This window comes from Rhinoderma darwinii, chromosome 1 (assembly GCF_050947455.1).
Source record: "Rhinoderma darwinii isolate aRhiDar2 chromosome 1, aRhiDar2.hap1, whole genome shotgun sequence".
Classification (NCBI taxonomy): Eukaryota; Metazoa; Chordata; class Amphibia; order Anura; family Rhinodermatidae; genus Rhinoderma; species Rhinoderma darwinii.
Window position 1 is genome coordinate 447,146,814 of NC_134687.1, and position 17,958 is coordinate 447,164,771.

Sequence of the window (17,958 nt, forward strand, 5' to 3'; positions counted from 1 at the left end):
GTTTTTTTCTGGCCACTCTTCCATATAGCCCCACTCTGTGGAGTGTACAGCTTATAGTTTTTCTATGGACAGATACTTCAATCTCTGCTGTGGATCGTTAAAGCTCCGGCTTGTGAGTTTCAGTGGGCGGCCTTTTCTTATCCGGTTTGTAGTGGTTTGGTATTTTTTTTCCCAATATGTTAGAACAGATTTAATGGTGCTCTGTGGGATGTTCAAAGTATGGGATTGTTTGTTTTTTCTTACAACACAACTCTATACTATACTTCTTCACAACTTTGTCTCGGACCTGTTTGGAGAGCTCCTTGGTCTTCATGTTGCTTGCTTAATAGTGCTGCAGACTCAGGGGTCTTTCAGGACAGGTGTATTTATACGGACATCAAGTGACACTTTGATTGCATACGGGGGGGGGGGCTCATTACACTAACTAACACATGAGTTCTGAAGTTAATTGGTTTGACCAGACCTTATTTGGAGGTTTCATAGCAAAGGGTTGAATACATATGCACTCATAATTATTTTTTTTTTTTTTTAAGTTTTTTTTTTTTCCCCATTCCATTGTAGCAATTTGGATGATTTTCTCAGCTCCATTACATAAATTCCAATTTAATATCCATTTTAATTCCAGGTTGTAATGCAACAATACAGGAAAATCACCAGGAAGAGGGATAGTGGTGGGTGAATATTTCGCAAGGCACTGTAAATCTCTGTTCATTCTGGACTTAGGAGTCCACTGGACGGTCTTTCTCCATGATTGACAAATGTTTGTATGCCCACTCATACAGGGAAGGCTGTCAATCACGGAGTAGGATTGTCCACCGAACCTAAGCCCAGAATAAGCAGAGCTTTAGATCAATAAATGACAAGTTATCCGGAATCTTTTCCCACAAAACTATATTTCAATCTACTTGGCTCCTCTATAACATGCTGCCTGCAGAGCAGACAGCAATTTTAATGCAACAGGTTCCCTTTGAAGTGTAATCAGCAAGACAATTAAAAGGTGAAACCGCTGATAAATTAGGAAGAATAAATGACCTGTATCCAAATGTAGATATGTTTTTACCTTCGTCTTCTGATGCGGCTGTAGATTCCGGATTGAAGCTGTTACTTCCTTGAATTTCTTTGATGCAGCTAAAGAACACAGGCAAAACACAGTATAACAGGTATGAAGCATGAATTATACAGATCCCATATATAAAGTGCTTTGCTAACCTGTCCAGCATGGCAGAAAGCTTCTTAGCGACATGAGTGCGGAATTCAGGGGTAGTTTGCAGTTCATTCCCATCATGCTCATGGCGGTCAGGTCGAACCCTACAGAACAATGAAATGTTTAGAGGACTTCCAGAAAGATACAGCAATTGGTCATGATAATGAATACACACCGTAAACTTGGAACGATCGGAGAAAGAGAAATCTCTGGACTTTGTAAAGTTTTTTTCACTGAACCTGTAATATAAAAGAAAGTTGCTTGAATAGAAAGATCTATGTAGTGGTAGATTGAAATTCATGTTTCTAACAGAATGTCAATGTCTCAGAAGCTTAAAGAGGCTCTGTCACCGGATTTTGCAACCCCTATCTGCTATTGCATGTGATCGGCGCTGCAATGTAGATAAGAGTAACGTTTTTATTTTTAAAAAACGAGCATTTTTGGCCAAGTTATGACCATTTTTGTATTTATGCAAATGAGGCTTGCTAAAGTCCAACTGGGCGTGTTTAAATTAAAGGTCCAACTGGGCGTGTATTATGTGTGTTACATCGGGGCGTGTTTACTTCTTTTACTAGCTGGGCGTTCTGACGAGAAGTATCATCCACTTCTCTTCAGAACGCCCAGCTTCTGGCAGTGCAGACACAGCGTGTTCGAGAGATCATGCGGTGTCGTGACTCACTTCCTGCCCCAGGTCCTGCATCGTGTCGGACGAGCGAGGACACATCGGCACCAGGGGCTACAGTTGATTCTGCAGCAGCATCAGCGTTTGCAGGTAAGTCGATGTAGCTACTTACCTGCAAACGCTGATGCTGCTGCAGAATCAACTGTAGCCTCTGGTGCCGATACGATGCAGGACCTGGGGCAGGAAGTGAGTGACGTCACAGCGTGATCTCTCGAGAACACGCTGTGTCTGCACTGCCAGAAGCTGGGTGTTAACGAACAGAAGTGGATGATGCTGATTCGTCAGCATCATACACTCCCATTCCTAACGCCCAGCTAGTAAAAGAAGTAAAAACGCCCCGATGTACACATAATACACGCCCAGTTGTACTTTTACTGTTAACACGCCCAGTTGTACTTTTGCAAGCCTCATTTGCATAAATACAAAAATGGTCATAACTTGGCCAAAAATGCTCGTTTTTAAAAAATAAAAACGTTACTGTAATCTACATTGCAGCGCCTATCTGCTGCAATAGCAGATAGGGGTTGCAAAATCTGGTGACAGAGCCTCTTTAAAGAGGTTTTCCGGGACTGTAATATTCATCGCCTATGCTTATCCTTAAAAGGGGTTGATGGGCACGTGGCGGATAGGTCATCAGTATATGATCGGTGGGGGTCTGACATCCAGACCCTGCACCGATCAGCTGTTCAGACTGCCTCCGGGAACAGGATGTCTGTGCCAGATGCAGATGGCTCCGGTCACAGTATAGCGGCCAGGCTGCAGCTCTGCTTCTATTCAAGTGAATAGGAGCAGAGTTGCAGTTCTGCAGCATGGCCGCTATGCAGTGTACTGAGCGATCTGCTTCCGGAACTGCATAACATCCAGTGCCTAGAGGCACCTGGAACCACTGATTTGTGTGGGGAGCGTGTGTCGGACCCCCACCGATCATATACTGATTACCGACCCCTTTAATATCCGACTGATGGGGGCCCTACCCCTAGCAACCCACGGATCAGCTGCTTGTTTATCCAGGTACAGGGCCATACATTTGGTTGTGGCTGCAGTACCATGTACAGCCACAGCCAGTTCTAAAGCACTGTGCCCGGATAAACAACTAAGAGGATGGGCTGTGGCCCCTTGATCGGTTGATTTAAGCAGATAGGATATCCGGCCTAGCACAGAATACAAAACCGTATTAACGAGGGAGAAGCACCCCCGCCTTCCTAACCATTGACTGCTGTGTATACAGACAGATACACGGCAGACATCAGTCAATGGTGAGAGTGGGGGAGGGACCATGAATATATAGCGGACACATAACTGTGCTTTAATGTGTGGCATGACATTGTATTGACGTACCTATGTGTTGCAAAAATTAACACAAAAGGCCAGCTTACATAGGCATCTGGAAACAAATCTAAATCAGGATTTTCCATGTTTACTCTGTGCGTTTCAATCAATACTGTCTGAAACAGTATTGATTTTGTTCTGTGTTGGGTCTGTGGTATATCAGCCCTGCTGCATAAATGGACAGTCGCACGGATCAAAATAAGGTTGCTCCAGAAAAAAAAAAAATGTGTCCCCTCTATGATGTTCATATGCTCTAATAGGGCATATGGAAACGTGCTGTCCATTTTGGGACAACCCGTTTAATGTTTCATAGTGGAAAAGATGTAGAAGTATGTGAACTGCATGAATGCTGTAAGAGCCTTATTGTTATATAGTAATGATGTCCATAGAACAAGCATATGGGTGGGACCTTCTGGCATACATGTCTGAGGTTTAAAGGGAACCTGTCACCAGCATTTCACCTATTAAACCGACTATACCTGGTGGTAGTGGGTGAAAAATCATTTCTATATAACCTATAATTGTCTTCTTAGTCGGCTCTGTAGCTTTAGTATTTTTAGCTTTTTAGTGTTCCCACACCGTATGCTAATGAGCAGAAAAGAGTCAGATTTTCATTTGAAAAGAGTCAAATCTTCGTTTGGAAACAGTCATATCTTCATTCCTCAAGTCTTTCCAAGTTTACTTCGCCTCCTTACTTTTGATTGACAGCTCGTCGCCTTCCCCCAGCACACAAAATCCTGCGCTTGTGCATTGATGTCCTCTTCTGGTGTGTGCGCACAAAGGGACACCGCATAATTACGATAAAAGGCACAAAACGTTTGCAGACCGATATTTACAGTCGGAAGAGGAGTTTAGGAGCGGGGATAACAGCAATTAACTTTTTATAGCAGCGGCCAGTGAGGGATAAGTAAAGCTCAATAGGTGAAAAGCTGGTGACAGGTTCCCTTTAAGTCTCTACATATTTTTTTTGAAAGCCCTATCAGTGTATGTATGTATATATATATATATATATATATATATATATATATATATATATATATATATATATATACACATATATACATACACACACACACACACACACAGGTCGTATAAATAGAAATACTATGCGTGATGCAAACGTTAGGCCCTGTTCAGAGAATTTTTTTGCAGGTAGAAAAAAATCTGCCTCAGAATTCCTTCAGAAATTTTGACCTGCCTGCGCTTTAAGCGGTGTTTTTTTGACCACGGCCATTGAAGCTAATGCTAAACCTTAACGTCTCTACACATTACCTGTCCCTACATTTTTTTTAACATGTATTTAATTTTTTTTAACATTCATTTTGGCAGGTTAGCGGCACTGACTGGTTTAGTGACAGTGGGACCTGCGTGGCTCTGACACAAAGGATCCACCTGTTATCGATCACATCTAAGTTATAAACTTATATGTGATCAGTAACAGCTCGATCATGAGTGGACCCGCTGACACTGAACCCATCAGTCCCACTGACCTGACGGATACAGGTTTCAGCGCTAGATACATGTTTAGGGGCACCAAAACAGACATTTTTATTAAAAAACAATTTTAAGGGTGTACATAGTCTTTAAGGAGGTTTGGGAGAGACATGTAGAGAGAGGGCCAAGAGAAAGGGGTCCTGTTGGTACTAAATTCGGTAGGTGGGTTGGGAAGGACAAACTTGGGCAGAAATACTGGGCTACGGCTTCGTTCACATCTGCGTCAGGGCTCCGTTTCATCAGAGCTTTCCGTCAGAACAGAGCCCTGACAGACACAAACAGAAACCAAAGGTTTCCGTTTCCATCACCATTGATTTCAATGGTGACTGATCCGGTGCCAATGGTTTCCGTTTGTCTCAGTTGTGCAAGGATTCGGTCGTTTTGACGGAATCAATACCATAGTCGACTATGCTACGGATTCCGGCAAAACTACGGAACCCCTGCACAACAGACAAACGGAAACCATTGGCACCGGATCCGACACTATTGAAATCAATGGTGATGGAAACGAAAACCTACAGTTTCCGTTTGTGTCTGTCAGAGCTCTGTTCCAACGGAAAGCTCAGATGGAACACCGGAACGTAGCCCCAGTGCAGAGGTGAATGAAGCCTATGGTCATAGAGGGGACTAGGGGAAGAAAGTGCATGTGGAGGTAGGCAAGAGCGAAGTAAAGGGGCCATTATGGGGTGGAAAAAGGTGACAGGGTTGATGAGTCACTGGTGGCAGGGCTGGCACTGCTTCCACCTCGATAGAGATCGTGGCACCACAAGAAACAGCAGTTTTGAGGTCAAGGAGTCAATGGGGTGTCATTAGGGTTAGTAAACGGTTCAATCACAGTTTGGACCACGGAGAGCAATTGCAGCCTCCACTCCCCTGTGACCCTTCTCATGCAGCTGTCGAGGATGAAAGCTTCCTTCCAATACACATTAGAGCCCAAAGTTCTGTGATATTAGACATATACAAATACTCACATTACTAGAACAATTAATAAACCTGTAATATAGCCACTTAAATATAAATGCTCTTCAAGATATTATATTCTGTCAACTCCAGAATTATTGGCATCCTTCACAGAAGTTCGCTAAAATCAAAACGTTAAATAAACTATAGTGCTCTCTTTCGTAACCCAATTTTTTCAGAAAACATAGGTTCCAAAAGGATTTCCATTGTTCGGAAGAATAACAGCACTGAGCCGCATGCTTTAGAAGGCTACTGAACACCCGTTGAAGAATCTTGGACCACTCCTCTATGTAGACCATTTCCAGCTCCTAAATATCCTTGGGTCGTCTCTTGCGGACTGTCCTCTGAAACATACTACGTTTTGTCAATTATTTGGAGACTGAGAAGGTCATTGCAATACATTGTTTTTGTTCATGCTGCCATTTCTATGTGGATTTTGAAGGGAGTTTGTGTTGATTATATTGCTGAAAGGTCCAACTGTTCTAAAGTTATATCCCAGCAGAGGGAAGAGTGTGAGCTAGAATTTAATTAGACTCATTATGCAATACTTCTAGGGGAGAATACCACCGTAACACAACATGCGATGGAGAACGCCACAATTTTCTTTCCGTTTGATTCGTACGGAATCAGACTGTATGCGGCAGTTTTTATACAAGTTATTTTACTGAGATACAATAAAATCCTGTGCATTTCTATAGGTGCTGAATTACAAACGGAATCATGCAACATGGTTAGATGGGACTCATGCATATGTCTGTATTAAGGCTCCATTTTGTAAAGTTCAGGCACTTATTTTGTGGTTGATATTAGTAAGGGCTTCTTTCATAGAGTTGGCATCCGAGAATGGTTTTTGAAAATTGAAAACCTCAAGATTCAACAAAACCAAAACCATGGTGGTCTTGGTCTCTCAAGTGCAGCGCCCACCTCAAACTGCTCTAGCTTTGGTTAGATCTGGTCTAGAATCTTGGCTTTAAAGGGAAGGTGTCGCTAGAAAAATATATATATATTTTTTTAGTTAAACTGTTAATATATAAATGATTAGACATTTTTCTAATTTTTTCACAAGTCAGGAAATATTATAAATTAGATTCTAATTTATAACATTGCCATGTGCTGGTCACTAGAGGGAGCAATTCCCAAAATTGCAGCATTGGCATGTGGTAGAGCAACCTCATTGCTTTATGCTGCAAAATTGGAGAAGACACTCGCTCTAGTGTCCTCAAACAATCCCCCTCCTTTATCCTGGCTAGTGCCAGGAGAAAGGAGGGGGTTGAATGTTCAAACCTCCTACACTGTGTGCCGCTATTTTTTGAGTGAATGCACAGTGTAAGAGGATTAGATACAGTGGTAATCACACAGAATAACACGAACATACACACACACAGAAACATAACTAACCTGCTCCTACCGCCGCCGCTGTCGCTGCCTCCGCTCCTAAACATGTGGACGGAAGCCGCGACCGGAAGTAGTCATCTTACTGTCCGTCCGCGGCTACCGGTCCACATGAAAATGGCGCCGGATGTCGCTCTTCCGAAGACCCTCCTTTTGGACTGTGGGAGCGGCGCATGCGCCGTTCCCACACGGACGGCGTACGCTATAGTGAATGGAACGGCTCCCGTTTGCATTCTCTATGGGGATGTATGTGCCGTATTCCATCTCTGTATGTGTCGTTAATCGACACATACAGAGATGAAAAAAAAAAAATGGCAGCCCCCATAGAGAAGTAAAAGAAAGAAAAAAGAAAAAAGTACAATACAAAAACACAAATAAATAAGATTTATTTTAATGACATACTAAAAGCAATAACATAAAAATTTTTTTTTCGTTACACCTTCCCTTTAAATAAAGACCAAAATCGCCTGAGCTAAAGCCTTTAGTAGACTCCCTCTGCAGTCATATTGCTGCCCTGTGCTGTGCTCGTTCTAAACATTATTGCCCTTTGCCTGTCGCACGAGCACAGCTCGGGATAATCATTAGGGCATATAAATGGTGTTATTAACACCTTAAAGACCAGGCCAATTTGAGTTCTTCATTTTCGTTTTTTCCTCCCTGCCTTCCAAAAGCCATAACTTTTCTGTTTTAGTCAACATAGCCATATGAGGGCTTGCTTTTTCCGGGACAAGTTGTAGTTTTTCATGGCACCATTTATTGTACCGCATAATGTACTGGGAATATAAAGAAAAAAAAATATTTGTGGGGTGAAATGGGCAAAAACAGCAATTACACAATTTTTTTTTGGGGGGGGGGGGGGTTTGTTTTACGGCGTCCATCAGGCGGTAAAAACAACTTATTCACCTTACTCTACAGGTTGATATGATTATTTTACCCTTTTAAAAAAAAAAATAAAAAAAATACTTGCTAAAAGAAAACAAAACACTTTTTATTCCTTTTTTTTGGAGAGCTGAGGTGACAAAAAAAAACAGCAATTTGTGTGTGTGTATATATATATATATATATATATATATATATATACACACAAATAGAAAAATAGCAATTAGACCTACCGGTAATTGTATTTCCAGGAATCCATCATGACAGCACTACAGGAGGTTGCCCTCTTGACCTCTGTAGGGACAGGAAGACAGAGAGGTTAAAAGGCCCCTCCCACCACCCACTTGCCAGTGTTTTTCAATTACTACACCAGGATGGATGCAACCCTATTTTATTTCTAGGGATAATAACCGACATGTTAAATGCACAAATCAGAATTCAATCAGGGAGGGATGTAATGGTGCTGTCATGATGGATTCCTGGAAATACAATTACCGGTAGGTCTAATTGCTATTTTCCAGTACATCCCTCATGACAGCACTACAGGAGCAATACCAGATTATAATGCTCAGGGCGGGACTATGGATTGAAGGACTTTCCGTCCAAAACTTAAATCCATATCGGACAGAACATCGAGCCTATAATGTTTGTAAAACGTATGATGGCTTGACCAAGTGGCAGCTCTGCAGATTTGGTCCATAGAGGCTTCTCTTCTTTCTGCCCAGGATGCTGAAACTGCCCTCGTTGAATGGGCTCTGATGCCTTGTGGGGCACATAGTCCTTGGGACTTGTAGGCTTCTTGTATGGTGGTTTTTACCCATCTCGCTAGAGAGCCTTTTGAGGCTTTCTTTCCTCTATTCTTTCCCCCAAATAGGACAAATAGATTTTTATCTTGTCTCCAGGAGGAGGTTCTATCCAGATACTGAAGAATTGTTCGCCTGACATCCAGGCAATCAAATTTTTCTTCTTGTTGGTTTTTTGGATCTGGATAAAAGGAAGGTAGAATTATTTCTTGTTCTCTATGGAAAGCAGTAGATACCTTTGGAATAAAGGAAGGGTCCAGCTTTAGGATGATCTTATCCTCTTGTACTTTTAGGTACAGTTCTATGACTGACAGAGATTGGATTTCTCCAATCCTTCTTGCTGAAGTAATAGCGACTAAGAATGCAGCTTTTAGAGTTAAAAAATGCATACTAATTTCGTCGAGCGGCTCAAAGGGGGGCTCACAAATAGTCGTTAACACCACATTCAAATCCCAGGTAGGAACTGATTTCTTTAGGGAAGGTTTCAGTTTAGAGACCGCTTGGGTGAATCTTCTGATCCACCGATGTTCCGCCAGAGGAGTGTTAAAAAAATTACCTAAGGCTGAAATCTGTACTTTTAAAGGTACTAGGGCTAAGTCCTTTTTTGAATCCCGATTGTAAGAAATCTAGGATTTTCGCAATGTTGGGAGAAAAGGGGTCTGGTCCTGGGTTTCCATGCCAGGAACAGAATTTCTTCCAAATCTTTTGATAGATTTTAGAGGTAACTTCTTTATGACTTGATAAGATAGTTGAAATTACCTCATCTGACAGACCGTGGTTCCTCAAGATCTGCCTTTCAGGATCCAGGCTGACAATTTCAGAGTTTCTATTCCCTGGAAGAATAAGGGACCCTGGGAGAGAAGATTCTCCCTGACTGGGAGCATGACCCATACGGCTCTTAGTTCTTTGAAGTTTGAGGACATCATCTTCATTTGAACAGTCCATGTGCCCTGAAAGTGTTGGTCTTGGATTACTGACCCCCAGCCGTGTTTGCTGGCATCTGTGGTAATCACTACAGGAGAAGTTCTCCAGGGCACTCCCTTGTCTATGTTGTTTGTGCAGAGCCACCACAGGAGGGATGATTTCACAGTCTTGGAAATTTGAATTTTTAAATTCAGGGAGATTTGTTTGATCCCACCGGGACAAAATCAGATTCTGTAAGGGTCTGGAGTGAAATTGGCTCCATGGAATAGATTGGATGCAAGACGTCATCATTCCCAACATCCGCATACATTCCCTTATGGAACAGGCATCTTTCCCCCAAAATTTTCTTACTTCTGCCAGTAGGAGTATTTGTTTCTCTCTTGGGAGGAAGGAATGCTGAAGGGAGGAGTCCAGCAGTACTCCTAAGAAGACCTTCTGTTTCTGGGGAGGAAGACTCTACTTCTGAAAGTTGATTATCCATGCCAATTCCTGTAGTAGGGAAAGAACCTGTGACCGTTGACTGACTAAGATAGCCGGAGTATCTGCTGTCAACAAGAAGTCGTCTAGATATGGGATAATTACTATACCTTGATTTCTTATGAATGCCATGATCTCTGCCATAATTTTTGTAAAAATTCTGGGGGCGGAGGAAAGGCCGAAGAGGAGGCAGACAAACTGGAAGTGGAGAATGGAAGGACCGTCCTGAATTGCGAATCTGAGGAATCTCTGGTACGCGGGGTGGGTAGGAACGTGATAACACGCATCCTTAAAATCGATCGTACACATTGATGCCTCTTCCCTTATTAGAGGAATAGTCGATCTGATAGACTCCATCTTGAATTTTCGTTAATTCACCCATTTGTTTAGGACCTTCAGGTTGATTATTGTCCTGTAGGAACCGTTTGGTTTTTTGACCAAGAAGATTTTTGAATAGTGGCCTTTGCATATTTCGTTGTGGGGAACTGGAGAAATGGCTCTCAATCTGAGTAGTTTCTGGACGTCCTGGATAAGGATCTGATGAAGATCTTTTGCTTGGTACTGGGTTACTAGGAATTTCTCTGGAGGAATGGAGGAAAATTCTATTTTGTATCCTTCTTCTATTATCTTTAGAACCCTGGGGTTCTGGGTTATTCTCGACCATTTGGGATAAAAATGTAGGAGTCTTCCCCCCACGCTCTTGGCGTCATTGCTTTGAGGGCTGGAATGAATTATTTGGGTTAAGGAGATATCCTCGACCCCTTTTTCCTTTGGGGTAACTCCAGCGACCGGACTTCCCTTTCCCGCTGTAGTTCTGTGAGGTAGAATCCCTCTGTTGGCGAAATCTTCCAAACTGAGGGGGTTTTTTTGGTTTCTCTTCAGGAAACCCCTTTTTTCTATCTGTTGCACTCTCCAGCATGTTATCAAGGAGAGGACCGAACATCAGAGACCCTATAAATGGGATAGAACACAACTTGTTTTTGGACTTCGTATCTCTTGACCATATTTTGAGCCATAATGCTCTTCTAGCAGCATTTGAGAGAGCCCCATTCCTGGCAGCAAATCTAATAGATTCCGCTGAAGCGTCTACCAAGAATCCGGTTGCCATCTTTAGTAAGGGTAGAGATTCTAATAGATCTTGTCGTGATGTCTTCATCATCAAATGGGTCTCTAGCTGGTTTAGCCATATAAACATTGCTCTTGATACTGATGTGGCCGCGATATTAGTTGAGATCAAGGCAGAGGAAGATTCCCACGCTCTTTTCAGGAGTCCGTCTGCCTTTTGGTCCATGGCATCCCTCAACTGAGAGGAATCTTCAAATGGGATTGCGTTTTTTTTTAGCAACCCTGGCGACTGGGACATCTACTTTTGGGATCTCATCCCAAGGCTTAGTGTCCTCTGGATCAAAGAGAAGTCCGTTTTTAAAATCTCTTGAAATGAAGAGCCTTTTTTCTGAATCTTCCCACTCAGTTGTCACCATTCTTTTAAGATTTTCGTTTACCGGAAAAACCCTTGTTTTCTTTTCCGTTAGACCTCCAAACATCTCATCCTGGATGGTATGTGGTTGGTCTTCTTCGGGAATATCCATAGTTTCCCGTATTGCTTGAATTAAGGTATCCGACATTTCGGAAGAGAAGAAAATTTTTTTCTCTTGAGTGGAAGAAGTTGAAGGCAAGAGTTCCTCTCTTTCTTCTAACTCATCCTCCGATAGGTAATAGCACTCCTGCTCAGAGTCCGACCCCTGAGAAGGAGGCCAATATTTTTGATCCACTTCAATCCGCGGTCTTTTTGCCCGGGAGTGTGAGGGAGTTTCTTGCGGTGGGGGCGAGGGAGGCTACTGACTGACCCACTTCTTCACGAATCATAGTCCTAAGTTCGGACATGAACGTTGGTTGTTCCTTCTTTAGTATTTTTGCAATACAATCCTGACACAATTGTTTTCTATGGGACTCTGGCAATTTTTTTTGCACAAGTCGCACATTTTTTAACCTTCTTTTTATCAGTTTGTCTCTGAGAGGAATCTTTTTCCTAGAGAAAACAGAAGGTAGGTAAAGTATGGTGTACATACATAAGGGGTCATACCCTTCCCCAAGGGTGAGACTCACGTGACCCTGGGACATATCTGGAGTTCCATCAGGATGAGGAAGTTCCATACCGCGACAGGTAACAGGCAATGCAATCCACAAAAAATTAATCCAAGTTAGAGTTATCAGCTCTAACTACATACCTGTGCGTGTCCCTTTAAATGCGGGCGTTTTGAATTTCCCGCCTTCCAAGATGGCCGCGGACCGGAAGTAGTGTGACGTCATTTCCGGTCGGCTATTCGTCCAGCGTGTACCTGGAGTGCAGCCGCCATAGCCGGCGACTGAGGCTTGCTATGCGGTGCAGCGAGGATCCCTGCCGCTGCGTCCATGCCTATGGAGCTGCCGGTCCCCGCCTGGTCCGCGGCCCGGCCGAAGCCTGCTTGGGAAACCCCAGCCCCCACACACTACCAGAACCCTGCCTAGGATTCCTCCGGTAGGTGTCTCAGGGAGGGAGCTAAGGGACCCGTCGTTTGAGGGGTGTTAGCCTGGGCTTTAGGGGGAAGAGAAGGGGGAGTGCACGGACCCCCCGATCTTGCCCCCTGCCCGAGTTTCTTTCCTGCTCTAATACAGGAGCGATGCTCTCTGCTCCTGACCCTTGTGGGGACAGGAAGAACACTGGCAAGTGGGTGGTGGGAGGGGCCTTTTAACCTCTGTCTTCCTGTCCCTACAGAGGTCAAGAGGGCAACCTCCTGTAGTGCTGTCATGAGGGATGTACTGGAAAACTGAAATAAGCAGTACTCCAAGCATGATTCCAAAATGGTAGCGGGTGCAGGCAGGTAATCCTAATCCAAGGATTATAGATAAATGTAGAAGAAATCCCACAGCACTCCAAAGTAGAAAAGCAAGGGATTTATTCAGTCGACACAAGCTGCAACATTTCCGTCCTGCTATAGGACCTTTCTCAAGCATGACACGCACACACAGTGATTGACAGACTTTTCCGTACACACACACACTGATATAGGGAAATCTGTCAATCACTGTGTGGACGGGGATAGCAGGACTCTCACTCTCTCCTAGGAGTCTCGAGCTTTTAGGGTATGTTCACACAACAGCGTCCGGAACGGCTGAAATTACGGGGATGTTTTCTCCTGAAAACATCCCCGTAATTTCAGCCGTAACGGCATGTGCAGGCGCTTGAATGCCGTGTCCATTACGAACGTAATCGGCGCTGCTTTTCATTGGAGTCAATGAATAACGGCTCCAATTACGCCCCAAGAAGTGACAGGTCACTTCTTTGACGCCTAAATATATGCCTCGTGTGAACAGACAAACGTCAGCCCATTGCTTTCAATGGGAAGATGTTTGTCAACGCTTTCAAGCCGCATTTTTCGGACGTAATTCGGGGCAAAAACGCCCGAATTACGTCCGTAATTAGTGTGTGTGAACATACCCTTACACAGAAATCCTGCTTCAAAATCAAATAAGCCTATATATTAACACGCTAGGCTTGTCTATTTAATTACTCAGATGCTTTTCGGTCACTATTGACCGTAGCATCTAAGCGATGTAACGGCTGGGACCTTAGTCGTCTCCTATTCTAGCCATTAGTGCAGGGGGTCAAGTAAAATACACAACTGACACACACGGTGTATGGAGCCCGTAAGCCTGCTTCATACTCCCCACCCCATGATGTACGTTTACCTCAAATGCCGGTAAGGGGTTGTCCAGTTTAGAAAGCCCATTTCATATACACCTATTAGGGAATTCTGAGTCAACGCTTTCAAGACCAGACTAATTGTCGTTTTTATGCTTTTGTTTTATCCTCCCCGCCTTCAAGTCATAACCTTTTATTTTTTCGTTGACATAAGGGCTTTATTTTTTACTGGACAAATTGTACGGTGAAAAAATGTTAACTAATTCCACCATTTTGTCCTACTCTTCTATAATTCCATTTTAACTTCAATATAAGGCTGGATTCACACGACCATGTTACGTCCGTAATGAACGGAACGTATTTCGGCCGCTAATCCCGGACCGAACACACTGCAGGGAGCCGGGCTCCTAGAATCATAGTTATGTACGACGCTAGGAGTCCCTGCCGGACAACTGTCCCGTACTGTAATCATGTTTTCAGTACGGGACAGTAGTTCCACAGAGAGGCAGGGACTCCTAGCATCGTACATAACTATGCTGCTAGGAGCCCGGCTCCCGGCAGTGTGTTCGGTCCAGGACTTGTGGCCGAAATACGTTCCGTCCATAACGGACATAACATTCTCGTGTGAATCCAGCCTAAGAGTGATATTTTCAGAGAATGTATTTCTGTTTTTGCTGTGTTAAGGAATTGAATCAGCAAGAATAAAGGCTGAGGGAAAACTGATGACTCAAGACCCCACCCTCTACGCTCTCCTTACAGAATACAGAAGATGAAGGACTTAACATTTAATGACTTGATAGGAAAATATTGCAATGCTGAGAGAATATTGTGAATGGAATTTGTTTTGTGCAAACTCAAGAGAAAATCTTATAGCTGATGTAGTAAAAGTTCAGCCTAAAAACTGTATATAAACCCACTCATAATGTATGGAAAGGGCCAGTCTGACATCACTTGCTGAGTGACATCATTATGACACTTCTGTGAAACCTTCTCTTGAGGAAATAAATATGAATGAATCTGGAGCAACTGTTCGACTTTGAATTATCCACTACAGTACTTTTTAATGGTACTATTTAATATCATGTGTGATTTATTTGGAAAAAATTCAGAACGGGCTGGAATTGGGAAAAAACAGCAGTTCTACCATTTTCTTATGGGTTTCGCTTTTACGGTGTTCACTGACACGTTACCTTTATTTTGTGGGTCTGTACGATTACGCCAATACCAAATTTATATCGTTTTTCTTATGTTTTAGTACTTATATAAAAAAAATTGAAAGTTTGAAAGAAACAAAAACATTTTTGCATCGCCATATTTTGACCCCCGTAACTTTTTTCATATTTCCGTGTACAGATCTGTTTAAAGAGGCTCTGTCAGGGGGCGTGGCCTAGCAGCAGATGTAAGAGGACGTGTGTGGCTGGAGCTCCTGCTGTATTCATCCTGAAAGTACAGATTATCCCTGAATTACCCGGTAATATTCACCGATCTGGAAGCTGGGAGGCTGGAGGAGTTGGTACCGCTTAATACAGCTACAATGACCCGTTCTAAGAAGCAAAAAACGCCGCCGGCGAGTCAGGGGCCGAGGAGGCAAGATGGCGCCGAGGAGACTGAATGCAGGAGCAGGCACATGCGGTCTGAGGCGGCAGACAGGCTGGAGAGATTTGCAAGAACCCCTCGTGCGAGCGGATCTGCAGCAGGCAAGACGCCGATGGCTGGCAGTGGGAAGGCAGACAACTTGGCCTCCGGTTCCAGATACTCCGTGCTGGGAGAGGACACGGTGAGTGAGGAGGAGGAAGAGCTGGGGAGTCAGCGGCGGGACAGGCATGTGGAGGAAGATGGCGGCAGAACGCATAGCAGGAGAGACCAGGTGAAGGAGCCTTCCCTTGCGGATATATTCGCTGCGGTAAAGCAGAACTCCTCAATTTTATCTGTGCTGACCGGGCAGGTGGGAAGCCTGAAGGAAGATATACTGCTGTTACGTAATGACTTACAGAAAGTGGCAGAAAGAACCACAGTTATTGAGGGGAGAGTGTCTGAAGTGGAGGATGTTCTGCCGGAGCTCAGGCGGGATGTGCAGTCTCAGTCCTTGGCGGTGGTGGCCCTGCAGGCTAAGGCGGATGATTTAGAGAATCGGCTACGCAGAAACAACGTGCGTTTGGTCGGAGTGCCGGAAAAAACGGAGGGCAATAACTCGGATGAGTTTTTTGAAAAATGGCTGCTGGAGCAGTTTGGCCGGGATGAATTGTCTCCTTTATATGCTGTTGAAAGAGCGCACAGAGTGCCTACCAGACCGGGACCACCGGGGAGGCCCCCGAGGCCGGTCTTAGTGAAGCTGTTGCATTACAAGGACAGAGATAAGATCCTGAGGAAGGCAAGGGAACGGCAGGATATCTCCATCAATGGCGCCAAAATATCCTTTTATCCGGATTTCTCCGCGGAGGTGCAGAAGAAGCGGCTGCAATATTGGGATGTAAAGAAACGTCTGAGGAACTTGTCCATACCGTACTCCATGATGTATCCGGCCAAATTGCGGGTGGTTGCTTTTGGGACTGCTTCATTCTTTGAGAACCCCAGAGAGGCTGCAAGATGGCTGGATAGCAATGAGGCACGGTTGCGGAGACCGGCTGGAGAAGAGGATGCGTGAAAGCCCGCCTGGGCGGTGAAGTCTGGAGCCATGTTGGCGTTTATGGGACTGTAGCATATTATATGTTATTATGCAGTTCTCTGGTGTGTGAACACCCTTGTCTGAAACACCGCAGGGTGGTATCCTTTTAACAAAATGGCCGCACCTGACGGCAATGTTATTGAGGGAATGTTACTGGGTACCTAATGTATCTGTAAACTCTGCTGATTGTGTGGGATTGTTTAATACATGCGAATAGCAGTGGGAGCCAGCGCTCACTGGAAGTGGTGAGAAAGTTAAATGGTTCAAAGAGAGATGCCAGTAGGGCATGTTAAAAGTTTGCACTATGGTGCGTTTCTGCTGGATAGGAGAGACAGTACATGTCGCTCTGACCCTTTTCGGAGGGGAGGTTTTGTTGGGGGGGGAGGGGAGGAGGGAGGGAACGCACGGCCTAATATCTTGACTGGAGCAGGCTGGAGGAGTTGCAGATTTCTTAAAAATATGACGCCTGATGGGATCGGTTAAATGTCTATCCTGGAACGTCCGGGGAATACGGGAAGCTAGGAAACGGCAGGCAATCTTTAACTGGGTTAAACAACAAAATGCCCTGATAGTGGGGCTGCAAGAAACACATCTGACTAGAGAGTCTGTATCTTTATTGCAGGGAGTGTGGATCGCACATGGGTTTCACTCATTTCACACGACTTATTCCAGGGGGGTGAGTTTGCTGATACACAGGAGTCTTCCCTTTGTCTGTCATTCATCCTTTTCTGATGAGGAGGGGAGGTATGTGGGAGTGCACTGTACTATATATCATTGGGAGTGTATTCTGGTAGTGCTGTATATCCCTCCGCCTTATTCTAGCACTGTACTGAAACGAGTTACGGAGAAACTCTCCAGGTGGCCTGAGGTACCGCTAATTGTGATGGGGGATTTTAATGCTGTGATGTCTGAAGGGTTGGACAGGTTGCATAGAGGAGGAGGAGGGCAAAGAAGAGATCTGACCGCCTTTGGAAGACTAATGGAGGAATTGGGTCTGCGGGATATTTGGAGAGATAAACATCCAGGGGTGAGGCAATACTCGTGTGCATCATCCACATTTCAGTCACTTTCCCGAATAGACATGGTGGCATGCTCAGCTTCAGCGGTGCCGTACATAGCGCAAATAGAATACCTACAGAGGGCGTTGTCAGACCACTCTCCGATGGCGGTGACGCTGGAAGTGGGTGTAAGGCACACCAGGAACCCCGGGAATTGGAAGCTGAATGCGTTTTGGTTAAGATTGATGGATGGAGGGGAAATACGGAACCTGATAAAAGAATATTTTAATTTTAATACTGAGTCGGTGCCGCGGGGAGTGTTGTGGGATGCCATGAAAGCCTGGCTGAGAGGAGTATTCATTCACAATATTAAACGAATTAAAACTAAATCCAGGCAGTTGGGAGAAAGTTTAGAGGAGCGGGTGACAGAAACAGAAGGGAGACATGTAGAAGAGGGAACCGAGGAGAC

The 17,958-nt window shown here is 44.3% G+C and overlaps 1 protein-coding gene across 2 annotated transcripts in view; it reads right to left on the reverse strand.

The window, feature by feature from the left end:
• C1H12orf43 (chromosome 1 C12orf43 homolog) overlaps positions 1-17,958 on the reverse strand; it is a 52,919-nt gene that overhangs the window by 29,106 nt on the left and 5,855 nt on the right. For both annotated transcript variants that reach the window (XM_075831455.1, XM_075831461.1), the window contains exons 2-4: positions 1,380-1,443; positions 1,210-1,308; positions 1,061-1,128 (exon numbers count right to left, since the gene is read on the reverse strand). In XM_075831455.1, the coding sequence (XP_075687570.1) occupies positions 1,061-1,128; positions 1,210-1,308; positions 1,380-1,443 (231 nt within the window). The remainder of the gene's footprint in view (positions 1-1,060; positions 1,129-1,209; positions 1,309-1,379; positions 1,444-17,958) is intronic.